Source organism: Dendropsophus ebraccatus, chromosome 2 (assembly GCF_027789765.1).
Source record: "Dendropsophus ebraccatus isolate aDenEbr1 chromosome 2, aDenEbr1.pat, whole genome shotgun sequence".
Lineage (NCBI taxonomy): Eukaryota > Metazoa > Chordata > Amphibia > Anura > Hylidae > Dendropsophus > Dendropsophus ebraccatus.
Genome location: NC_091455.1, coordinates 61,042,885 through 61,064,455, shown reverse-complemented (window position 1 = coordinate 61,064,455; position 21,571 = coordinate 61,042,885). Strand labels below are relative to the sequence as shown.

Sequence of the window (21,571 nt, the reverse complement as noted above, 5' to 3'; positions counted from 1 at the left end):
CATACGCAGTGTGAACATAGGCTCTCCATGACTCTATAGAGCTGCGTGCAATAACATCTAATGTGGCACACTCTGGTTCAGACGAACCCAAGCGTGCTCAAGGTTCGCTCATCTCTATTCTTCAGTAATATGTACAATATCTATATAATAAAAATGAAAGTCTGTCTGTCCCAAATAGACTTCCAAACGCCTGAACCGTTTGACCCCAAATTTGGCACACAGATACATTGGGTGCCCGGGAAGGTTTTAGCGAAGGTCCCGTCCCCGCCAGATGTACAGGAGAGGAGGGGGAGGGGGAAGAGTGGCGCCCCATAGAGATGAATTGGAAAATCTCACTGCAAACACAGGTGATATAATTAGCTGCAGCAGACACGGCAGTTGGAGCCTTAGCAACCAATAGGATTACTGCTTTCATTTTCACAGGGAGCAATGGTTGCTAGGGAAGCTGCCTCACAACATCCACAGTAATAACTGGTAGACCCCCTACTCCATCTATACAGTACATGTATATACAGGACCCCCTACTCCATCTATACAGTACATGTATACAGGAGCCCCTACTCCAGGTATACAGGAGCCCCTACTCCATCTATACAGTACATGTATACAGGGCCCCCTACTCCATCTATACAGTACATGTATATACAGGACCCCCTCCTCCATCTATACAGTACATGTATATACAGGGCCCCCTACTCCATCCATACAGTACATGTATATACAGGACCCCCTACTCCATCTATACAGTACATGTATATACAGGGCCCCCTACTCCATCTATACAGTACATGTATATACAGGGCCCCCTACTCCATCTATACAGTACATGTATATACAGGACCCCCTACTCCATCTATACAGTACATATATATATATATATATATATATATATATATATATATATACAGGGCCCCCTACTCCATCTATACAGTACATGTATATACAGGACCCCCTACTCCAACTATACAGTACATGTATATACAGGACCCCCTACTCCATCTATACAGTACATGTATATACAGGACCCCCTACTCCATCTATACAGTACATGTATATACAGGACCCCCTACTCCATCTATACAGTACATGTATATACAGGACCCCCTACTCCATCTATACAGTACATGTATATACAGGACCCCCTACTCCATCTATACAGTACATGTATACAGGAGCCCCTACTCCAGGTATACAGGAGTCCCTACTCCATCTATACAGGTATACAGGACCCCCTACTCCATCTATACAGTACATGTATATACAGGGCACTACAGGACAGGTATACTAAACTGTGACTGGGTAACACTGCCACACCAGATCTGACCAATACCGCCATACTGTGCTGGATAACACCGCCATACCAGAACTGACCAATACCGCCATACTGTGCTGGATAACACTGTCATAACACGCCTGACCAATACTGCCACACTGTGACTGGATAACACCTCCATACCAGACCTGACCAATACCGCCATACTGTGACTGCATAACACTGCCATACCAGACCTGACCAATACCGCCATACTGTGACTGGATAACACTGCCACACCAGACCTGACCAATACCGCCATACTGTGACTGGATAACACTGCCACACCAGACCTGACCAATACCGCCATGCTGTGACTGGATAACACTGCCACACCAGACCTGACCAATACCGCCATACTGTGACTGGATAACACTGCCACACCAGACCTGACCAATACCGCCATACTGTGACTGGATAACACTGCCACACCAGACCTGACCAATACCGCCATACTGTGACTGGATAACACTGCCACACCAGACCTGACCAATACCGCCATACTGTGACTGGATAACACTGCCACACCAGACCTGACCAATACCGCCATACTGTGACTGGATAACACTGCCACACCAGACCTGACCAATACCGCCATACTGTGACTGGATAACACTGCCACACCAGACCTGACCAATACTACCATAGTGTGATTGGGTAACATTGTCATAACACACCTGACCAATACCACCATACTATGACTGGAAAAAACTGCTATACCAGACCTGACCAATACCGCCATACTGTAACTGGATAACACTGTCATACCACACCTGACCAATACCGCCATACTGTGACTGGATAACACTGCCATACCAGACCTGACCAATACTGCCATACTGTGACTGGATAACACTGCCATACCACACCTGACCAATACCGCCATACTGTAACTGGATAACACTGTCATACCACACCTGACCAATACCGCCATACTGTGACTGGATAATACTGCCATACCAGACCTGACCAATACCGCCATACTGTGACTGGATAACACTGCCATACCACAACTGACCAATACCGCCACACTGTGACTGGATAACACTGCCATACCACACCTGACCAATACCGCCACACTGTGACTGGATAACACCACTATACCAGACCTGACCAATACCGCCACACTGTGACTGGAGAACATCGCCACACCAGACCTGACCAATACCGCCATACTGTGACTGAATAACACTGCCATACCAGACCTGACCAATACCGCCATACTGTGACTGGATAACACTGCCACACCAGACCTGACCAATACTACCATAGTGTGATTGGGTAACATTGTCATAACACACCTGACCAATACCACCATACTATGACTGGAAAAAACTGCTATACCAGACCTGACCAATACCACCATACTGTAACTGGATAACACTGTCATACCACACCTGACCAATACCGCCATACTGTGACTGGATAACACTGCCATACCAGACCTGACCAATACTGCCATACTGTGACTGGATAACACTGCCATACCACACCTGACCAATACCGCCATACTGTAACTGGATAACACTGTCATACCACACCTGACCAATACCGCCATACTGTGACTGGATAACACTGCCATACCAGACCTGACCAATACTGCCATACTGTGACTGGATAACATTGCCATACCACACCTGACCAATACCGCCACACTGTGACTGGATAACACTGCCATACCACACCTGACCAATACCGCCACACTGTGACTGGATAACACCACTATACCAGACCTGACCAATACCGCCACACTGTGACTGGAGAACACCGCCACACCAGACCTGACCAATACCGCCATACTGTGACTGAATAACACTGCCATACCAGACCTGACCAATATCGCCATACTGCGACTGGATAACACCGCTATACCAGACCAATACCCCCATACCCCCCTCGAAAAGACACCAGATTTTCTGGCAAGTCTGAACGGGAGGGTACTGACCCTCTGCAAGGTGCTACCCTACGCACCAGACCATGGGTGCCTGATGGTAAATACGACCCTGCAGGTATACAGGACACTGACACTTTATACCCGGGCAGCGACGGGTACATTTTCTAGTGTATAATATTTTTCAAACTGAACAATCACTGCATTTGGAACAGCTGGCCAATAACATACTACATTATGGCCAATAACGTGATACCATGTAATGGATGTGTCATCGTGTTGACCTCTGCCTTGCACAGCAAAAGGCAACATTTTCCAGTCATGGGTAAACATGGTGACTTACTTCACCACTGATGGTAGCTGCTCCTCAAAAGGTATCCCAATGGTGTGATGTACCCTAACAATTTCCATTAAAATAAATTATTTACTCTTCTATGATCCATTTTTTTACTAAGCTTTTTACAGAGGCATTGTGTTCACATTTTTTCTTCATGAATTGGACAATGGCAAAAAATGTAACATCTTCTCACTGTTAAGGTCCATCTATGCAAGGTCCTGCAAACATTACATGCTGAGATGGCATCTGGTCAACCGCTTATATTCAGCTAATGTCTGCTCGACTGTGATAAATAGAATACCCTAGAAGATTCTCATCAATTTCCTGACAATAGTATACTGTATATTTTACTATTAAATAAATAGGTATAAAACATTGGTCACCTGCCTTTAACCTCTTTAAGGATGCTGCTTAGTTTCGTTGTTATTGACAATAATTTTGTTTGAAAGCTGTAACTGTGTTTTTGTTTTCTGTCGAGTAGCAGCATGAGGGCTTGTATTTTTTATTTCCAAAATTTCCTTCATAATAGCTAAAAACCACGTATTTCTTCTTTAAAAGTTGAATAGTATACATATATAGCATAAAGCGCTGTCCCTACCTGCTTGCTTTGTAATGTATGGCACCTTCAATGTAAATCCATATGACAGGGAGTAGGCCACATATATTGTGTCCAAATCACGAGTCCTTTTGACACAAATATCAGTCCATGGTTGACATATGATTTACTACTTCTTATGTGTTTCCCCCATATCATAAAGATCATAAATATCACCAGAAATACCTTAAAAATAATTTGTCTTTAAAGACTCCTGTTTGGATGATACATTTGCTTTGGGTATTAGGTATTGCATTGCCTAATTTTTTTTTATTTCATTTGTTTTTCACCCTTTTTTTGGATAGATATTGTCTTACTCTTTTTCTAATTGTAAGGGATTTTTTAATGTATACAGTCATGGCCAAAAGTTTTGAGAATGACACAAATATTATATTTTCACAGTGTGTTTATCAGATGTTTTTATCACATACAGAAATATAATTGCAATCATATTATGAGTAACAAAAGCTTATATTGATAGTTAGAATGAGTTAATGCAGCAAGTCAATATTTGCAGTGTTGACCCTTCTTCAGGATCTCTGCAATTCTCCCTGGCATGCTCTAAATCAACTTCTGGACCAAATCCTGACTGATAGCAGTCTATTCTTGCACAATCAATGCTTGCATTTTGTCAGAATTTGTTGGTTTTTGTTTGTCCACCAGTCTCTTGATGATTGACCACAAGTTCTCAATGGGATTAAGATCTGGGGAGTTTTCAGGCCATGGACCCAAAATCTCTATGTTTTGTTCCCTGAGCCATTTAGTTATCACTAGAGATGAGCGAACCTCGAGCATGCTCGAGTCCATCCGAACCCGAACTTTCGGCATTTGATTAGCGGTGGCTGCTGAAGTTGGATAAAGCCCTAACGCTATGTGGAAAACATGGATATAGTCATTGGCTGTATCCATGTTTTCCAGACAACCTTAGAGCTTTATGCGAGTTCAGCAGCCCCCGCTAATCAAATGCCGATCGTTCGGGTTCGGATCGACTCGAACCCGAACCCGGTTCGCTCATCTCTAGTTATCACCTTTGCTTTATGGCAAGGTGCTCCATCATGCTGGAAAAGGCTTTGTTTATCGTCAAACTGCTCTTGGACAGTTGGGAGAAGCTGCTATTGGAGGACATTCTGGTACCATTCTTTATTTATGGCTGTGCTTTTAGGCAAGACTGTGAGAGAGCCGATTCCCTTGGCTGAGAAGCAACCCCACACATGAATGGTTTCAGGATGCTTTACAGTTGGCATGAGACAAGACTGGTGGTAGCGCTCACCTTGTCTTCTCCGAATAAGCTGTTTTCCAGATGTCCCAAACAATCGGAAAGGGGATTCATCAGAGAAAATGACTTTACCCCAGTCCTCAGCAGTCCCACTCCCTGTACCTTTTGCAGAATATCAGTCTGTCCCTCTGCCGTGTCATGACTGTGCTCAGCCGCGATTGGCTGAGCACAGATATGCTCAGCCAATCGCGGCTGAGCATCTGATGATGCTGCAGAGGGCGGCCGGCACTAGGGACAGTCGGAGAGGACGTCATTGTCTGAAGATCGGATACGGGGGTCAAAACGCGTCAGGTATGTATAATGCACCACACTTCCGGGTACACGGGCGGGGGTGTTGGGACACGGGAATGGGGGCGATTCACAGACATAACATACATTACAAAGTTGTATAACTTTGTAATGTGTGTTATTCTGTGAATAATTGCTGAGCGCCGCACTACCCCTTTGACATCACTGCATTGATCTACTGTAATATATTCTAAACCCTTTTTACATGAAGAAACTAGCATTCAAAGTCGGGCAATAAAGAATATATATTACTTTTGGTAAATGATGGTGGCACGTCTCATGTTTTAATCCTTTATTTGCTGTTTTCTCCCCCCATGATAGGTGTATAGTTTACTATTTTCATCTCTGACATCCCTGACATTTTATTTTTTATGGTGATCATGCTTTTAATAAACAGAAAGAAAATGATGCATCTAACATGAAGAATTAATAGGAAAATATTCCCTCATTTTAAGAAATGGATTCATGTATTTTATAGGATTTGATTTTCTGACAGGTATTGCTTTAATTCTCTTCAATTCCATTTAGTAGAAGAAAATCTTTACTTAATGGCACATGTTATAAATCACTGCCTCTAGGCAATGCATTTTGCTTAAGCACAAGAAGCTAGAAGATTTATACAATTCAGGGAACCACTTTTTTTTTTTTTCTTTGCTCCTGTCATCTGTATGTGACTGTCCGTCTGGCTGTTTTATTTATTATGTAGACCTGAGGATGCTCCTTAGGTGAAGTCATTTTCATAGCCTATTGGGAAATGCTTGATAATTTTCATAACTTTATTTTTTATATCAATTCTAATAACATTTGTACATTTTGTGCACTTTTATCTTATTGTTTTTTATTACACCATTATTGAAAACTACACATTTCAGGTTTGTGCAGATTTTGCATAGCTCCAGGGTACATTGCAGATATATTGGCTAACTACAATTAAGCTAAATGAAAGCATTTGTTATCTTTGCACATTCATTGAGACAGACAGAGGATCGAGGGAGTTTGTAGGAATGTATTGCTAGGGCGGCAGAGAGATTATATTGTCAGCTGCTGAGCAATTGTAACTGATGCAGAAGAACATTTATTATAGCACAGAAACCGGTAAACTGGATACATTAAAAAGCAATAAAATGGACAGTGCTAATATAAATGTTGGAACCATTGTTAAGACATTATATTATTATTCGTGTATATTAAATACACCCAAAATGGGGTCCCAGATATTTGTTTGGAGGGAAAACAAAGTGAACAATGGATCTTGCTGTAGCAATTTTTTGAGAATGTCAACTAAGTTCACATCTTTTTCTTGGACAGAATAACAGCGATCGCAGCACTGTTTTGTAAAACAAAAATGCTAGTGTGGGGTGAGCCCCTGGTAATGTGGTGTCTGAGGATTGACCGGTGACTTGCTAGGTGGTGAAATGTGACGCCACTCCTGTGGTGGTTGGCCGAGATACAGCCGTACCTTAAAATTGTGACGCCAGTGCTGGTTGGGCACGCCTACTTTTATTTTATGAGGCCGGTTGTACCTTTTTCCCCTGTGGACAGTGTCCTGCCGGGCTCCTACGTGATCCCTTGGGTTGGTGTAATCACAGATGACCAGAGCGGTGTAGTGACCCTCCCGGACTATCGTAACCGCCACCCACAGAAAGGAGAAGTGTCCCAAGGTTATGGTGTGTGCTGTGTCAGAGCAAGGCCAAGGATCACAGAGTCTTGTTATCATAAATAAGCCTGGTTTACTGGAAAAGTGTGTGCTTGCAACAGGTTACACAATTATGATGTTCCTCTTGATAATACGCTTGATAAGACTTGTAGACCAATACTTGACAATACAGCAACTGATTCTGCGATAGGAACGTAAGGTAGGGTATAGTCGTGCTGACACTGTTGCGTGTTAAGTGATACAAAGAAGCAGAGTAGCAGAGAGAAGGATGTCATGAGAGTCCCAACCCAAGTAGTACTGTGCTCTGCCGGGATGTCGGAGGATGAGGTAGAAGAATACTTAGAAGAAGAATACTTGTGCCCGTGGATTGACCTGTTAGTCGTCACACCACCTAATGCCTGATTTGGCTGAACCATCCTAGAGGGTGACACAAGGCCCCAGACCTTGTTACCTTGGATGAGCGGAATGCTGAGGATTTCTTGTTCACAACCACGCTGCAAGATAAAGTTCCTAGGCTTTACATAACTTTGCTCTATCCGGATCAGTTCCTAGCTTACTGCTGTCTGTGGATACTGTCCTGCTCTGTGACTCTTCCAGTCCATGGCGTGGGTTGACGTTGTCTCTGACTTGTTCTCTCTTGTTAGGGTCTAACACTGCATAGTGTTGTGTAGCGTTACTGAGAAGAAAACTGTTAGCTTAGTCCTGTCTGACTTTCTATACAGGGTTCTAGCTAAGACTGACATGAGTAGGGGACCTGGCATAGGGCCAGGGCCCAGAGTGGGCCACTGTAGAGAGCTGTCTAGCTTGCATCCTTCCTCTACAATGTACATCATGAAAGAATCACGCACCTCCTACACCCATGTGACTTCCTTCCTCAGCGTAACTAACGTGCGCTGTGAGTGAGTGAAGAGTGCAAACAGAAGAAGAAAAGAGAGATATGATCGGAGAGAAGGAGAACAGATTCCTATTGGTTCGCAGACCCATGTGACATACAAGCAAACAATAACCCTTTACACATTTCAGCTCTGCAGCATCTGGATACACATCTCTAACACAGAGACATCTAGTGGCGAAACTTTAGTACTACTGTCATCACCACCTCTATACAATAAGTACAGACTTTTCTGAAGGGTGTATATAATAGTAACACCCATGGTAGGACACCACACTAAAGATGATTGAACCTTGAGCATGTTCGGGTTTGTCTGAACCCAAATTGTGTATTTCATTATCGGTGGCTGAAGAAGTTGGATGCAGCCCTTAGGAGTCCGGGCAAATATGGATACATCCAAAAGCTGGATCCATGTTTTCCAGGGCTCCCCAGAGCTGCAGCCACCGGTAATCAAATGAAGAGAGTTTGCGTTCGGATTAAAAACTTTCATTTGTTTTGAATTGCGAGATGTAAAAAAAATCCAAAAATGTTATGTGATAGTGAAGGTCCTTGTGCTTAGGGGGTTAAAGGACAACTCCGGCGGGACCCCCCCCCCCAAAAAAAAAACACAGACACACGCAGACACCATACTCACCATCCCTCCGGTGACGATCGCCACTCCATTCGTCCGCCGTCCGCCTCACCGTCACCTGCCTCCGCCGTCCAGCGATGTCTCTTGCTTCCAGGTCCATGAAAGAGAAAAGGCTGCCCGTGCGCTTGCGCACCGGCAGCCTTTTCATTGGCTGGAGCGCATCACATGGCTTCCAGCAAGCTCAGCCAATCAGGGCTGAGCAAGCTGGAAGCCATGTGATGCGCTCCAGCCAATGAAAAGGCTGCTGGTGCGCATGTGCACCAGCAGCCTTTTCTCTCCCATTCACTCTCAATGAAGACGCCGAAGAGGAAGAAGACTCGGACCGCCCCCCAGCTCTGACGTCACCCGACACCAGAGAAGAAGACCGTGACGACCGTAATAGGTAATGTATACATTCTTTAACTTCCGGGGTGGGGGGTCGGAAAGTGGGGGAAGGGGGCCAGACCGGGTATTTAACCACATTACAAAGTTATATAACTTTGTAATGTCTGTTAAATAAGCCAAAATTTTTTTTAGCCGGAGTTGTCCTTTAATGCATTGTTGATTGTTAGAGATAATGGTGTGATTTATCTGATCTGAAATTTCTCCTCTTTTCAGATCCATTCCTGGCTTTTTAACCAACTGAAACAAAAAATCTGTACGTCTGAACGCACCATTAGGCTGGCTTCACACTGTCTTAAAATCATTTTTGCAAAAACGCCAGCGGACAGATCTTAGCTAGAAGTCAATGGAAGTTTATTATATGCCTTACACACATGCTGTTTTTTTGGGGGGTGGCGTTTTTCTCTCCTCTTTGGTGTTCTTGAGGCTCTGTGGCCGTTTGGCTGCCCGGGTGATCGCTAGATTGTCTGGGCAGCCCATAGAGGATAGCGGTGGTCTGCTGCCGCTGCTCCTATTCCACAGGGCAACGGCGGCAGATCGCTGCTATCACAGTTATTTGTCTTTCAACATGTTGAAAGACAAACAACAGCAACGATCAGCCGGCATCGAATATGGCCGTTAATCGTTCCGTGTAATAGGGCCTGAAGGCTGTCTGGAAAATGTGAATATAGCCATAGGCTGTATCCATGTCTTTCAGGTTCCCTAGGGCTGCATCCAACTACTTCAGCCATCGGTAATCAAATGTAGAGCATTTGGGTTTGGACAAACCAGAGCATGCTGGAGATTATAGTAGAAGGAAGAGAGTGTGAGTTCAACTGCTAGAGTGCACTTCTATCGAGGTTAACCTAAAATATTCCTATATATCTAGCTACCAGTGTTATACAACATCCCTCTACACCACCAAGTTACCTGAAAATCTCACTATATATTCATACCACTAATTTATATTTCTAACCAGAGGACCTACACCTCCCTTCTTTTTCATGCTGGAGATTAGCTCATCTCTATTGATTTCCTTTCAGATATGACCATAACTGATATAATCATATTAGTTCTTTTGCAGAAAGAAGAAAATTATCTCTTACTAACCAAACCAGAAATACCTCCAAAAAAACAGAATGATTTTTATTTTTTTTTTGGCAAGGGAACCTCGATAAGGAGAGAGCCCTGAAACAGCTGTCTACTCTTATAGATTGTAAGCCCTCGCGGGGAGGGTCCTCTTCCCCCATGTACCAGTCTGTCACTTGCCTTCATGTAATGTGTTTTTCTTCTTGTAATGTTCCTGTTTGTTACCCCTTTCGCTTGTATAGCGTTCTGGAATTAAGGGCGCTTTATAAATAAATAATATTACAGACTAAGCAACTAAGGCCTTTATGCACACGTTCAGTATTTTTTTCAAGTCCATAGATTCTTCCCGCTATCCACCTGTACAATACACTAAAAATGATAAATTGGGCATATGTACTACATCCATATTTCTGTAAATCCTTTTTTTTCCCCTAACATTATAACTCAACCATATTTTTTTACAGAAATACGGATGCCAAACAGGTTACAATTTGTAGAAAATAGTGGATCCCATTGATTTCTTTGAGAGGATCCGTGAAAAAAAACATCTAAGTCCGCACTTTTGTTTTCAGCATTGGTTTGCATCCTTGTAATCTACTTTTAGATTGTTTTCTTCCTTCATGAGAACTAATACCTTCAGTGAAAATCAGTACCACCATAACTTATATGCGTAGTTGTCTTGTAACAGTCACAGTCTATGAGAATATACAGTGTAGTATGTAACAACTGTTAAGGTATTTTCCAGGGACTGTTTGACAAATGTTAATAAGAAAAATATAGCATGAAAAGAAGTTTTTAAGTTAAGTGGAGATACCAGAAAAAGATATGCCAACATATACTGTAGCAGGCCCAGCAACTATAATGGACTGAATGTAGCTAATAGTGCTTGTGCATGGTCTGTTTGTACTTTACCAGCTCCCGTTTCAACATTTTTTGCTATGTTCACACCATGTTCAGGCTGTACATCCCAGGGATATATTAGGAGACCTGCAAAAAGACCCGATGTATACCTTGGCAGGACCATCCACTTGACTAACTAAATGAATCAGCCAGTGACTGAAGTTTCCTGAATTTTACTGGACTTAATAGTGCGGTCTATTTTTTTTTCTCTTTATTTGAGTTGTGAAAGATAGTACTTGCAGTTACTCAGGGGGAGGAGGAATTGTTAGGATGTGTTCATCAGCCAAAGAAGAAGAAAAAAAAAATAGGATCATCTTGACACAATCTGTTTATTCTGATTAACCTCAGGTTGGGAAATGTAGAGGAACACTTCTTCATCAAGCACATAAAAGCGCCCTCCTGATTTATTGACATTCCTCGGTGCCATTGCCTGGTTTCAGTGAATCTTTATAGGGTTTGCAGGCAGAGGAGACCATCCATGCCTGGTAACTGTCCGTCCACAGGAATCCAGCTCAGAGTAAACTGCTGTATTGTGTCTTCACAATAGAATAGAAAGGGCTTGTTTTCCTTTTTCAGGTCTCCCTCTGACAATCAGGGAAAGCTCTTCTTTCATCCTGTAAGATAGGTTGGAGACAGCTGAACGATTATTTAGCTAGATATCCTAGAGAAGACAGGGAGAAGTGGGGGAGGGAGGCGAGGGGAATGTACAGACTAGAGCGAGGATTGGCCAACTCTGCAAAGGCATCTGTCTTCAGAACTACACTGGTATGTGAAACCAAATCACTGGCAAGTTATAGATAGACGCAGAATATTCAGCATCCCCAGCCAAAACCTTAGTCCAAATCCAATGTTCGTCTGTCTCTGTGTCAGCGGTCTTGTTGCGCTTTAGTTTTTTCTTTCTGTTTTGGAGACTTTTGATCGAGCCTGCGTTTATTGTCTTTGTATGAGCTAAAAATACAGACAGCACCCCTCCAAGTCATGGTGAAAACTATCGGGTAAGTTCTGATACTTTCTTATGCTTTCTAGTATAGCTGGTACCACTTGAAAGACATATGTGTTTGAGAAGGCGACATAATATGTTACTGGGTTAACTCTTTGAACCCCAGGGGTGTGAACACACATGCACAGGTTGTATTTCTGCTAACAGGTAACTATCTCTGGAGTGTATATACTTTTCTGTAGGGAGTAACATGATGTTCTCTGTATAGATTGGTATTTGTCTGGGATTTTTACCTTTTAAGAATTGTCATTGTGAACGATTGGGTAATGACATTGGTCAGTGTCTGGGAACTCAAACAATGTACCTGATACCTTTTGGAGCGGGAAGGAATTATCTGTACCTTGGAGCACTGGACAGGACTTAAGAAGCAGCACTGATATGAGCCGACGTCTGCCGCTGTGTTCATGTCACAGTGATAATAAGTACAGTGACCTGGGTATATGTAAAGGGACGGGGAAATGTCATGAATGGGTAGCTATGGGACTATTATATTTTTAGTTCAGTGATATCACTACCGTGTGAGTCATTTCTGAAGGCGTTTTAGGACTGAGTAGCACCTGTTGTAAGACATTAAGCGAGTGTTATGTCAAGTAGTTTGTGACTTTTATTTTTCCATATAAGTGGTCTGGTGGTTTATATATTCCCATTAGAGATGAACGAGTACTAAAATGCTTGAATGCTCATTACTAGAGTTGACTTTTTTTCAAATGCTCGAGTGCTCGATTAGAGTAATGAACCTCATTAAAGTCAATGGGAAACTCAAGCATTTTTTCCGAGGGCCATAGGGGAGGGTGTCTGGTGCACCAAAAAAACTCAGAAAGTAATGTAAATACCACGGAAATGGAACTGGCACAGCAGGTGGAGCATGCGTGGATGCACCTAAGACTCCCAGGCCGCTGTATTAAAAGGAGTTTAGATTAAAAGGAGTTTTAGCCTAGCTAGGGTTCACGGGGCCCCATAGCAAAAAATTTTAAGGGGCCCCCCTACACACAACACACACATATATATATATTGTGGACATGTCACTGGTAAAGTGCTCGAGGGGATGTACATCTCACCCAGGTTAATACATAGCGTGAGATGGTGAGTCCAGGAGGCATCTGTGCTCAGCAGTGTTATGCTGCTGAGCTATTATTTATTATTGCCGGGCCTGGACTTACATGGAATGGCAGGTAGGTTTTTGGTAGTGGGACTTGCCATTCCCTTCCCCCGATCCAGGTCAGGTTTAGGGGTCAGGTGTTTCTGACCCTAATTAGCCTGACAAGGTAAAAGCCCTGCAGAGGATCCAGTGTTTGCTCTCAGCCAGGGGTGAACAGCCTGCATGCTGGTTCTCCTGGGAGCAAGGAATACAGACGCTGCTGGTGCATATATATACCCTGCGGTATTCAGGTGAAAGACGCACTGTTTGTCTAGTGTCAGATAGGTGAAGAAACCTGTTAGTAAGCGCCCAGACGGGCAAGACCTTTTTGTTTGTTTTATTCTTAAACCACGGTGCTGCTGTGTTTTGTTTGACGGACTGTTTATGCTGCAAATAAACGCCAAGCTGTTATTTTACAAGTCCAAGTCTGCTGTGAACTGTGTCCAAACACACCATCCCCCGGGAAGATCCCTACAATATATATATATATATATATATATATATATATATATATATATATATATATAATCTGCTTTACTGCTGGTGCACTGATAACCCCTGACCTCTGCATGGACCTCTGCACATTTTCCTTTCCTACTTCATTGTGCAGCTGGAGAACAGAGGTTATCAGTGCAGTGAAGCAGAGATCTCTGTCTTCTGCTTGGTAACCCTTTTTTGGGGTTGCAGCATGTAAGTAAACATTGGGACACTCAGGGTCCTATTACAGGGAATGATTTTTAACGACTAACGATAAACAATCGCAAACGAGATTGTTTATCTTTAACCTGAAATCGTTCACCATATTACACAGAACGATAATCGTTAGTTACAATCGTTGCTACGATCGTTATTGCTATCGTTACTATGATAGTTTACTCCTTCTGATCCCAGCAAAACAATGGTCAATGTGCAATTACACTGAACGATAAGTGAAAAAACATGGAACTTGAGCAAACGAATGTGGAATTACAGCTAACGATTAACGATAATTTTAGGTTCAGATCTAAATCAACGATCAACCACATACAAACGATTTTTCGATCGTTGTCTGCAATTACTTAGAACGATTTATCACTTAAATACGAATGATTTAACGATTTTCCGCGTGATAATCGTCCCTTACTTGCTGCAGTACATAAGGGGTTAAGCAGAAAGACACCAGCTCTTACCTTCTCTCCTGGGCCCCCCTCCTGCAGGCGCCCCATAGCAACTGCCTACCCTGCCTCTATGGTAGCTACGCCACTGCAAGGGGGCAATATTGTAGACCAGCCTGTGTGCAGGAATAGATAAGAGCTGTGCCCAGAACCAATCAAACTATTTGTGCCAGGTCAGGGGACACAAAGCTACTCCCACAACACCTTCTGGCATTACTCATGCAACACCTCCTGGCATTACTCATGCAACACCTCCTGGCATTACTCATGCAACACCTCCTGGCATTACTCATGCAACACCTCCTGGCATTACTCATGCAACACCTCCTGGCATTACTCATGCAACACCTCCTGGCATTACTCATGCAACACCTCCTGGCATTACTCATGCAACACCTCCTGGCATTACTCTTGCATCATGTCCTTGCATTACCCTTACAGCACCCCCTAACATTACTCCTGCAACACTTCCTGGAATTACTCCTGCAACACTTCCTGGAATAACTCCTACACCTCCTGGTTATACTCCTCAACACCACCTGGTATTATTCCTACAACACCACCTGGCATTATTCCTACAACACCACCTGGCATTACTCGTACAACACGGCCTGGCATGGCTTCTGCTATACACTAAAGACATGGCACGTGCTATATGTTAGAATACAGTTTAATACTGACGTATATCTGCTATGGGTGAACCACTGTTTTCCTTAAATCCTAATGAAGCAGGAGGGGGTGGCCATTATCTAGACACTTGTCTATAGTCATACATGCAAAATTGGAGCCAAGCACAGTAGAGGACTGGATTATTATTACTAGCTGTATACCAGTATCACCAGTAGAACTTGCCCCCAACCCCCCCTAATGAAAATTGTTAGGAGAGACAGGCTAGCAGAAGTGGATCAGTGCATTGAGGATGGTAGCCCTGCCCACAGTGCACCAAAACACCTTATTAGCATATAAAATAAACCTATAAGTATCCTGAAAATGGCACTGAGGACCAGGGTAAAAAAAATTATTTTCCTCCTCCACCTGCCCTATAGGGACATAGCAGGTGAGATGCTTCTAATCTGCAGAGAGTTTCCCTTTAATATAGTCACTAGTGAACTGTGTTTAGGCCATTTAAGTGAGTGGGCCCATTGCAGTACACCATTGTAAATGTAGGCATCCCTGGATGCCAATGTATAGCTAGAGCTTTAGACTAAGGGATTTATGAAATTTTGCATTTAAGCCCTGCCGTGTCTCACAAAATACATGACATTCAAGCATTTTCCGACTGACTTCTAAACACTATCCCAGTAAAATCAAGAACATTGTGCCACCCACCTTAGACCAGACTGCACTAGATAGCAGAGGGAAAAAAGCACTGTACAAGCATTTCCTGTAATAAGTGTATATTGGCGATTTGTATAACTTTTGGGGGGCAATACAATACTTTATTAAAGTCAGACTTCTCCTTTTAAGGAACAAAATAAGTTTTTATCTTCCTTCCACTTAGAAAACTAGCATGTGCCTACGACTAGGGATGTTTAAATAACTTTACCCTTTTTTACTTATTTAGTACAGTTAGGGGTCATTTATATACCTCCCAACTTTTTGGATGGCCAAAGAGGGACACTTGTGACACTTTTACAGACATTTCTATACTTTTTAATTCACACATCCAGGAACTGCCACGTATTGCCACGGTCCCATTCGTACATCAGCTGCTGTCCGCATTTGCAGGGACTCTGTCAGATAGGTGGCACGGACGCACAATGGCTTAATAATTTTTTGTGTCACGGAACATGGCCCCAAAACAGATCCATAACACCTACAGATGTGTTAATGGAGCCATCTGCATGTGTGAAATGGTGTGTGAAAGGGACCTTAATGTCACATGATTCATCTGAATATAACAATTTTTAGGATCCATTGTGCACCAAATAATGGAATAATATTCACATTTGGGTCTATTATACAGTAAGTAACCAGACACTCTCTAGAGCAACATAGAAAGTTTATTAATGCCTATCTAATTGCTAGGTCAAAAAGAGGGACATGGGTCAAAAGTAGGTACTGTCCCTCCAAAAGATGGACACTTGGGAGGTAAGCATTCACAAGTCTGTAGAATTACGTCTGTACTGGGAGCTCCCAGCATCATGATTAATTAAGATGTCAGAAGCTCCTAAACAGTTTAAATTTGAGCTAGTGTACAGTCGCGCAAACTTTGAAACTGCAGGGCCTAATTTAAGACCACATAAGAGTATGCTAGTCTTCATAAATGTCCCCCTAAATGTATGATAGATGTGGCTCAGACCTCTGAGAATGCATCTATGTTGAGATCAGGGGTCCCCCATCCCCACCCTGCCTGGTAAGGTGGTCAGTCCCTGCGTCTAGGTGATAAATGAGTGGAGAAGTGTCCATGCTTATGATCAGTTCTCTTCACTTATGTATGCTTAGCTTTTTCTGTAACTCCCCCATTCTCTGCCTGAAAGTGGCAACAGATGTTGTCATGGGACCTACATCTATTAATATACCATGTATAAATGAGTATATAGACGTCTGAGATACAAATACACCATTAAGGTTGATAAGAAAAAAAAAGTGGTTACATTCTTACAGAACGATAATAAGGACATTCTCTGCTGTTGGATTTTTTGTGAATAATGTCAGGGAAATTTTCCATTATAATTATGTTTGCACAAGTCTCACATTGTGGATTTGCCATAAGCAAATTCCAGTGGGTATATTTCATAGAATCTACGGTAGACTTCTGAAGCTGATGCCAGTTTTCTACTGATGATATTTCAGCTGATCCACAATAGGCTTAGCCCAATTGTCACTTATTGGGGCCAAATTGTGGGATTTTTCCAGTGGTTCTTTAATGCATTTGTTTTTCCAGAGAAAAAAATTAACCTGTAACTGGTTTGATGTAAAATCTGCGTCCATTGAAGGTATATAATAATAATTTTTTTGTTTTACCACACTTGCGGCCATATGTAAAAAAAATTATATCTGGGACAACCCCGTTTAAGTTTATCCTTCGTACAAATAGGTGGCGAAAAATAAACCAACTGATCCTGAGACTGTCAGGGTAGCATATATGTATTATTAGTCCCATTACTATGCGGCCATCAGCTACATTAGTACATGAAACGAAATTAAAAACAGCATGTTGTAATTTGAGTAAGCTGGTAATAGTAAATCTGCCTCTTTGTCTCTGATTTCATTGTATTTTGTAGAGAGTGACCTAGATTTTGCTTACAGTCTTATTCTCCTGTATTTGAAGTGAGTGACATTCACTGAAGCTATGTTTACACATGTAAAAACAATGTCCGTTATTTTCAGAAATAACGGACGTTGTTTGCATAGCAATGGCCTTTGTTTTTACATAGCTTTGGGCTCTGTTCACACGAAGCAAAACTGGCAGAATTCTCTGCCGCGGAATCCCGCCAGCCCCTCTCTCATAATGACAGTCTATGGGAGGCTCGCGCGCCTCCTCTCTCTGTGTCTCTACGCGCTGAAGAATGGACATGTCCATTCTTTGGTGCGGTGAGAGGAGGCGCGCAAGCCTCGCATACACATTATGACAAAATCTAAACCTACAGTAGATGTGAAATAAAACAAGTATGCAATATACATTCAATATTTTTTTTTTTATCATGCTGTAAAACAAAGCTGAACTTACCAGAAATTCAGGTTTAGTCTACTGAAGGCAGCTTTTCTGACTTGTGCTGGTTGAAAAAAACAGACTAAACACTGGAATTCCGGCCAGTACAGAGAGTCACGGCTCACTGTGTCCATCAATCACATGACTGCCTTCTCTGTGAGCACTCAGATGGCCTGGGATACACAGGACTTCCTGTTTTCTGACTGTTTTCCTGTTTTTTGAGAAAAAAAGGAGTCAGAAAACAGGAAGTGCTGTGTTTTCCATGATAACTAAAAAGAAAAAAAAAAAAGAGAAAAATATTTCAAACTTGCTTTATATCACATCTACTGTTTTAGATATTGAAAGTTACACAAAAGTAATGCATTCACATATTTTTGCTGTTTTATGAGCACAACAACCTTTCCATCTTCTATTCTCTATCCTTTATAGGATAAAGATCACTACCTACACCCTCCAGAGCTCTATATTGGTCTTGGTCACAATATAGCAAAGAGCAAGCTATTATACTGGTTACTAGAATGCAGTCCACACACAGGTCTCTAATATGACTATTCATTAAAGAACAGCAAATGGTAGTGGAACATTGATAGCAACAAGTGACTTTTTTGTGTGAAAAGAACAATGTAATACTTACCAAAAACTTAGTATTTGAGTAATTTTATATAGGTTTCAGTTTTTCTAAACTTCTGTATAGGGAATCCAAAAGCAATGAGCATAAAAAATGGCTGTCACATGGAATACTCTGATCATGTGGTTAAGGGTCAATGACAAGGTATAGAATGGCAAATCTCCACACAGTATAAGGCCATGTTCAGACAAGACAAAACAGGCTGAGATGTTCAACCCAGCCGATACTGCAGTACTGGCTGGGTGACCATCACTTCAACTTTATTGTCATGAGGGCACATTGGGTGTGCCCGCACTCCAATTAAGGCCCTATTCCACGGGTCGTTTAGAGGAGCAATATCGTTCGTATTCGGCCGATATCGGCCGCTACGAACGATATTCGTCCCGTGGAATAGAGTGCAACGATCAGCCGACATCGTTCATGTCGGCTGATCGTTGCAGTCGCTTGTTTTTCAACATGTTGAAAAACAAGCGACTGATATAGCAGCGATCTGCTGCCGTCGCTCCGTTGAATAGGAGCATCGGCAGCAGACGCTGCTATATCCTATGGCAGGGGTGGGGAACCTCCGGCCCGCGGGCCGCATCCGGCCCCTGAGACCTCCCGATGCGGCCCGCGGCCCGCGGCTCCCCTGTGACACGCGCTGCTCTGGAGGAAGGAAGGAGCCGGCGCACACAGCATCCTCTGTGACAGCTGCCGTGCTGTCTGTGTCGGCTCCTTCCTCCTCCAAAGCGGCGCGTGTCTTCAGTCTCCTGCGGGCCGCGCGCGATGACGTCATTTCATCGCGCGCCGCCTGCAGGAGAAGACCGGCACAGAGGACCTGGGAGAGAAGAGGACCGGGACTGCGTGGGAACGGAGGAAAGGTGAGAGGGATGTTTATTTTTTTTTTATTTGGGGGTTAAATAGGCTACCAGGGACATGACTGATGGGGGGGGGGGGATAACTAGGCTACCAGGGACATGACTGATGGGGGGGGGGATAACTAGGCTACCAGGGACATGACTGATGGGGGGGGGGGATAACTAGGCTACCAGGGACATGACTGATGGGGGTTAACTAGTCCACCAGGGACATGAGTGATGGGGGGGGGGATAACTAGGCTACTAGGGACAAGACTGTTGGGGGTTAACTGGTCCACCAGGGACATGACTGTTGGGTGTTTACTGGTCCACCAGGCATATGACTGTTGGGGGTTAACTGGTCCACCAGGGACATGACTGTTGGGGGGGGGGGGATAACTAGGCCACCAGGGACAAGACTGTTGGGGGTTAACTGGTCCACCAGGGACATGACTGTTGGGGGTTAACTGGTCCACCAGGGACATGACTGTTGGGTGTTTACTGGTCCACCAGGCATATGACTGTTGGGGGTTAACTGGTCCACCAGGGACATGACTGTTGGGGGTTAACTAGGCTACCAGGGACATGACTGTTGGGGGTTAACTAGGCTACCAGGGACATGACTGTTGGGGGTTAACTAGGCCACCAGGGACATGACTGTTGGGGGTTAACTAGGCCACCAGGGACATGACTAATGGGGGTTAACTAGGCCACCAGGGACAGGCCTGATGGGGGGTTAACTAGGCTACCAGGGACATGCCTGATGGGGGGTTAACTAGGCTACCAGGGACATGACTGAGGGATTAACTAGGCTACCAGGGACATGACTGATGTGGGTTAACTAGGCTATCAGGGATATGCCTGATGGGGGTTAACTAGGCTACCAGGGACATGACTGATGTGGGTTAACTAGGCTACCAGGGACATGCCTGATGGGGGTTAACTGGTCCACCAGGGACAGGCCTGATGGGGGTTAGCTAGGCCACCAGGGACATGACTGTTGGGGGTTAACTAGGCCACCAGGGACATGACTAATGGGGGTTAACTAGGCTACCAGGGACAGGCCTGATGGGGGGTTAACTAGGCTACCAGGGACATGACTGATGTGGGTTAATTAGGCTACCAGGGACATGCCTGATGGGGGTTAACTAGGCCACCAGGGACATGCCTGATGGGGGGTAACTAGGCTACCAGGGACAAGACTGATGGGGGTTAACTAGGCTACCAGGGACATGCCTGATGGGGGTTAACTAGGCTACCAGGGACATGCCTGATGGGGGTTAACTAGTCCACCAGGGACAAGACTGATGCGGGTTAACTAGGCTACCAGGGACATGACTGATGGGGGTTAACTAGTCCACCAGGGACATGACTGATGGGGGTTAACTAGGCTACCAGGGGCATGACTGATGGGGGTTAACTAGGCTACCAGGGACATGCCTGATGGGGGTTAACTAGGCTACCAGGGACATGGCTGGGGGGGTTAACTAGGCTACCAGGGACATGGCAGGGGATTAACTACAATAGCAGGGGCACTAGGCGAACAATACCTTGCCTTGCCCTGGGTGCTGCAAACCCACGCTACTAACTGCCGCGCACGGTATGCGGCCCTCGAATGATTTTATTAATGCCCGACCGGCCCTCGACATGGAAAAGGTTCCCCACCCCTGTCCTATGGGCTGCCCGGACGATCAGCGATCGCCCGGGCAGCTCCCCGCAGCTCCCCGCCGCCCCCTCCTGCCCGCCGCCCCCTCCCGCGCTGAATAGCGGCGGCAGCGAGCGGGGAACGAGGAGCAAACGAGCGCTAACAGCGCTCGTTTGCTCCTCCAAACGACTCGTGGAATAGGGGCATTAGCCATAGCTCCCAGCCATACTTTACATTGTGTGTACAGTCTATTTTGTGCAGCCCTGTTCTCTGAATAGCAGGTGCAC

General features: G+C 44.1%; 1 protein-coding gene across 24 annotated transcripts in view; it reads left to right on the top strand.

The window, feature by feature from the left end:
* Positions 1 to 21,571, top strand: part of DTNA (dystrobrevin alpha) — a 207,222-nt gene that overhangs the window by 52,122 nt on the left and 133,529 nt on the right. For 22 of the 24 annotated variants that reach the window (XM_069957633.1, XM_069957631.1, XM_069957639.1 and 19 more), the window contains exon 1: positions 12,045 to 12,223. The exons of the other annotated variants lie outside the window; for them this stretch is intronic. In XM_069957633.1, the coding sequence (XP_069813734.1) occupies positions 12,207 to 12,223 (17 nt within the window). In that variant the 5' untranslated portion in view covers positions 12,045 to 12,206. Of the gene's footprint in view, positions 1 to 12,044; positions 12,224 to 21,571 lie in introns of those variants that run through there. 24 annotated transcript variants of the gene reach the window in all.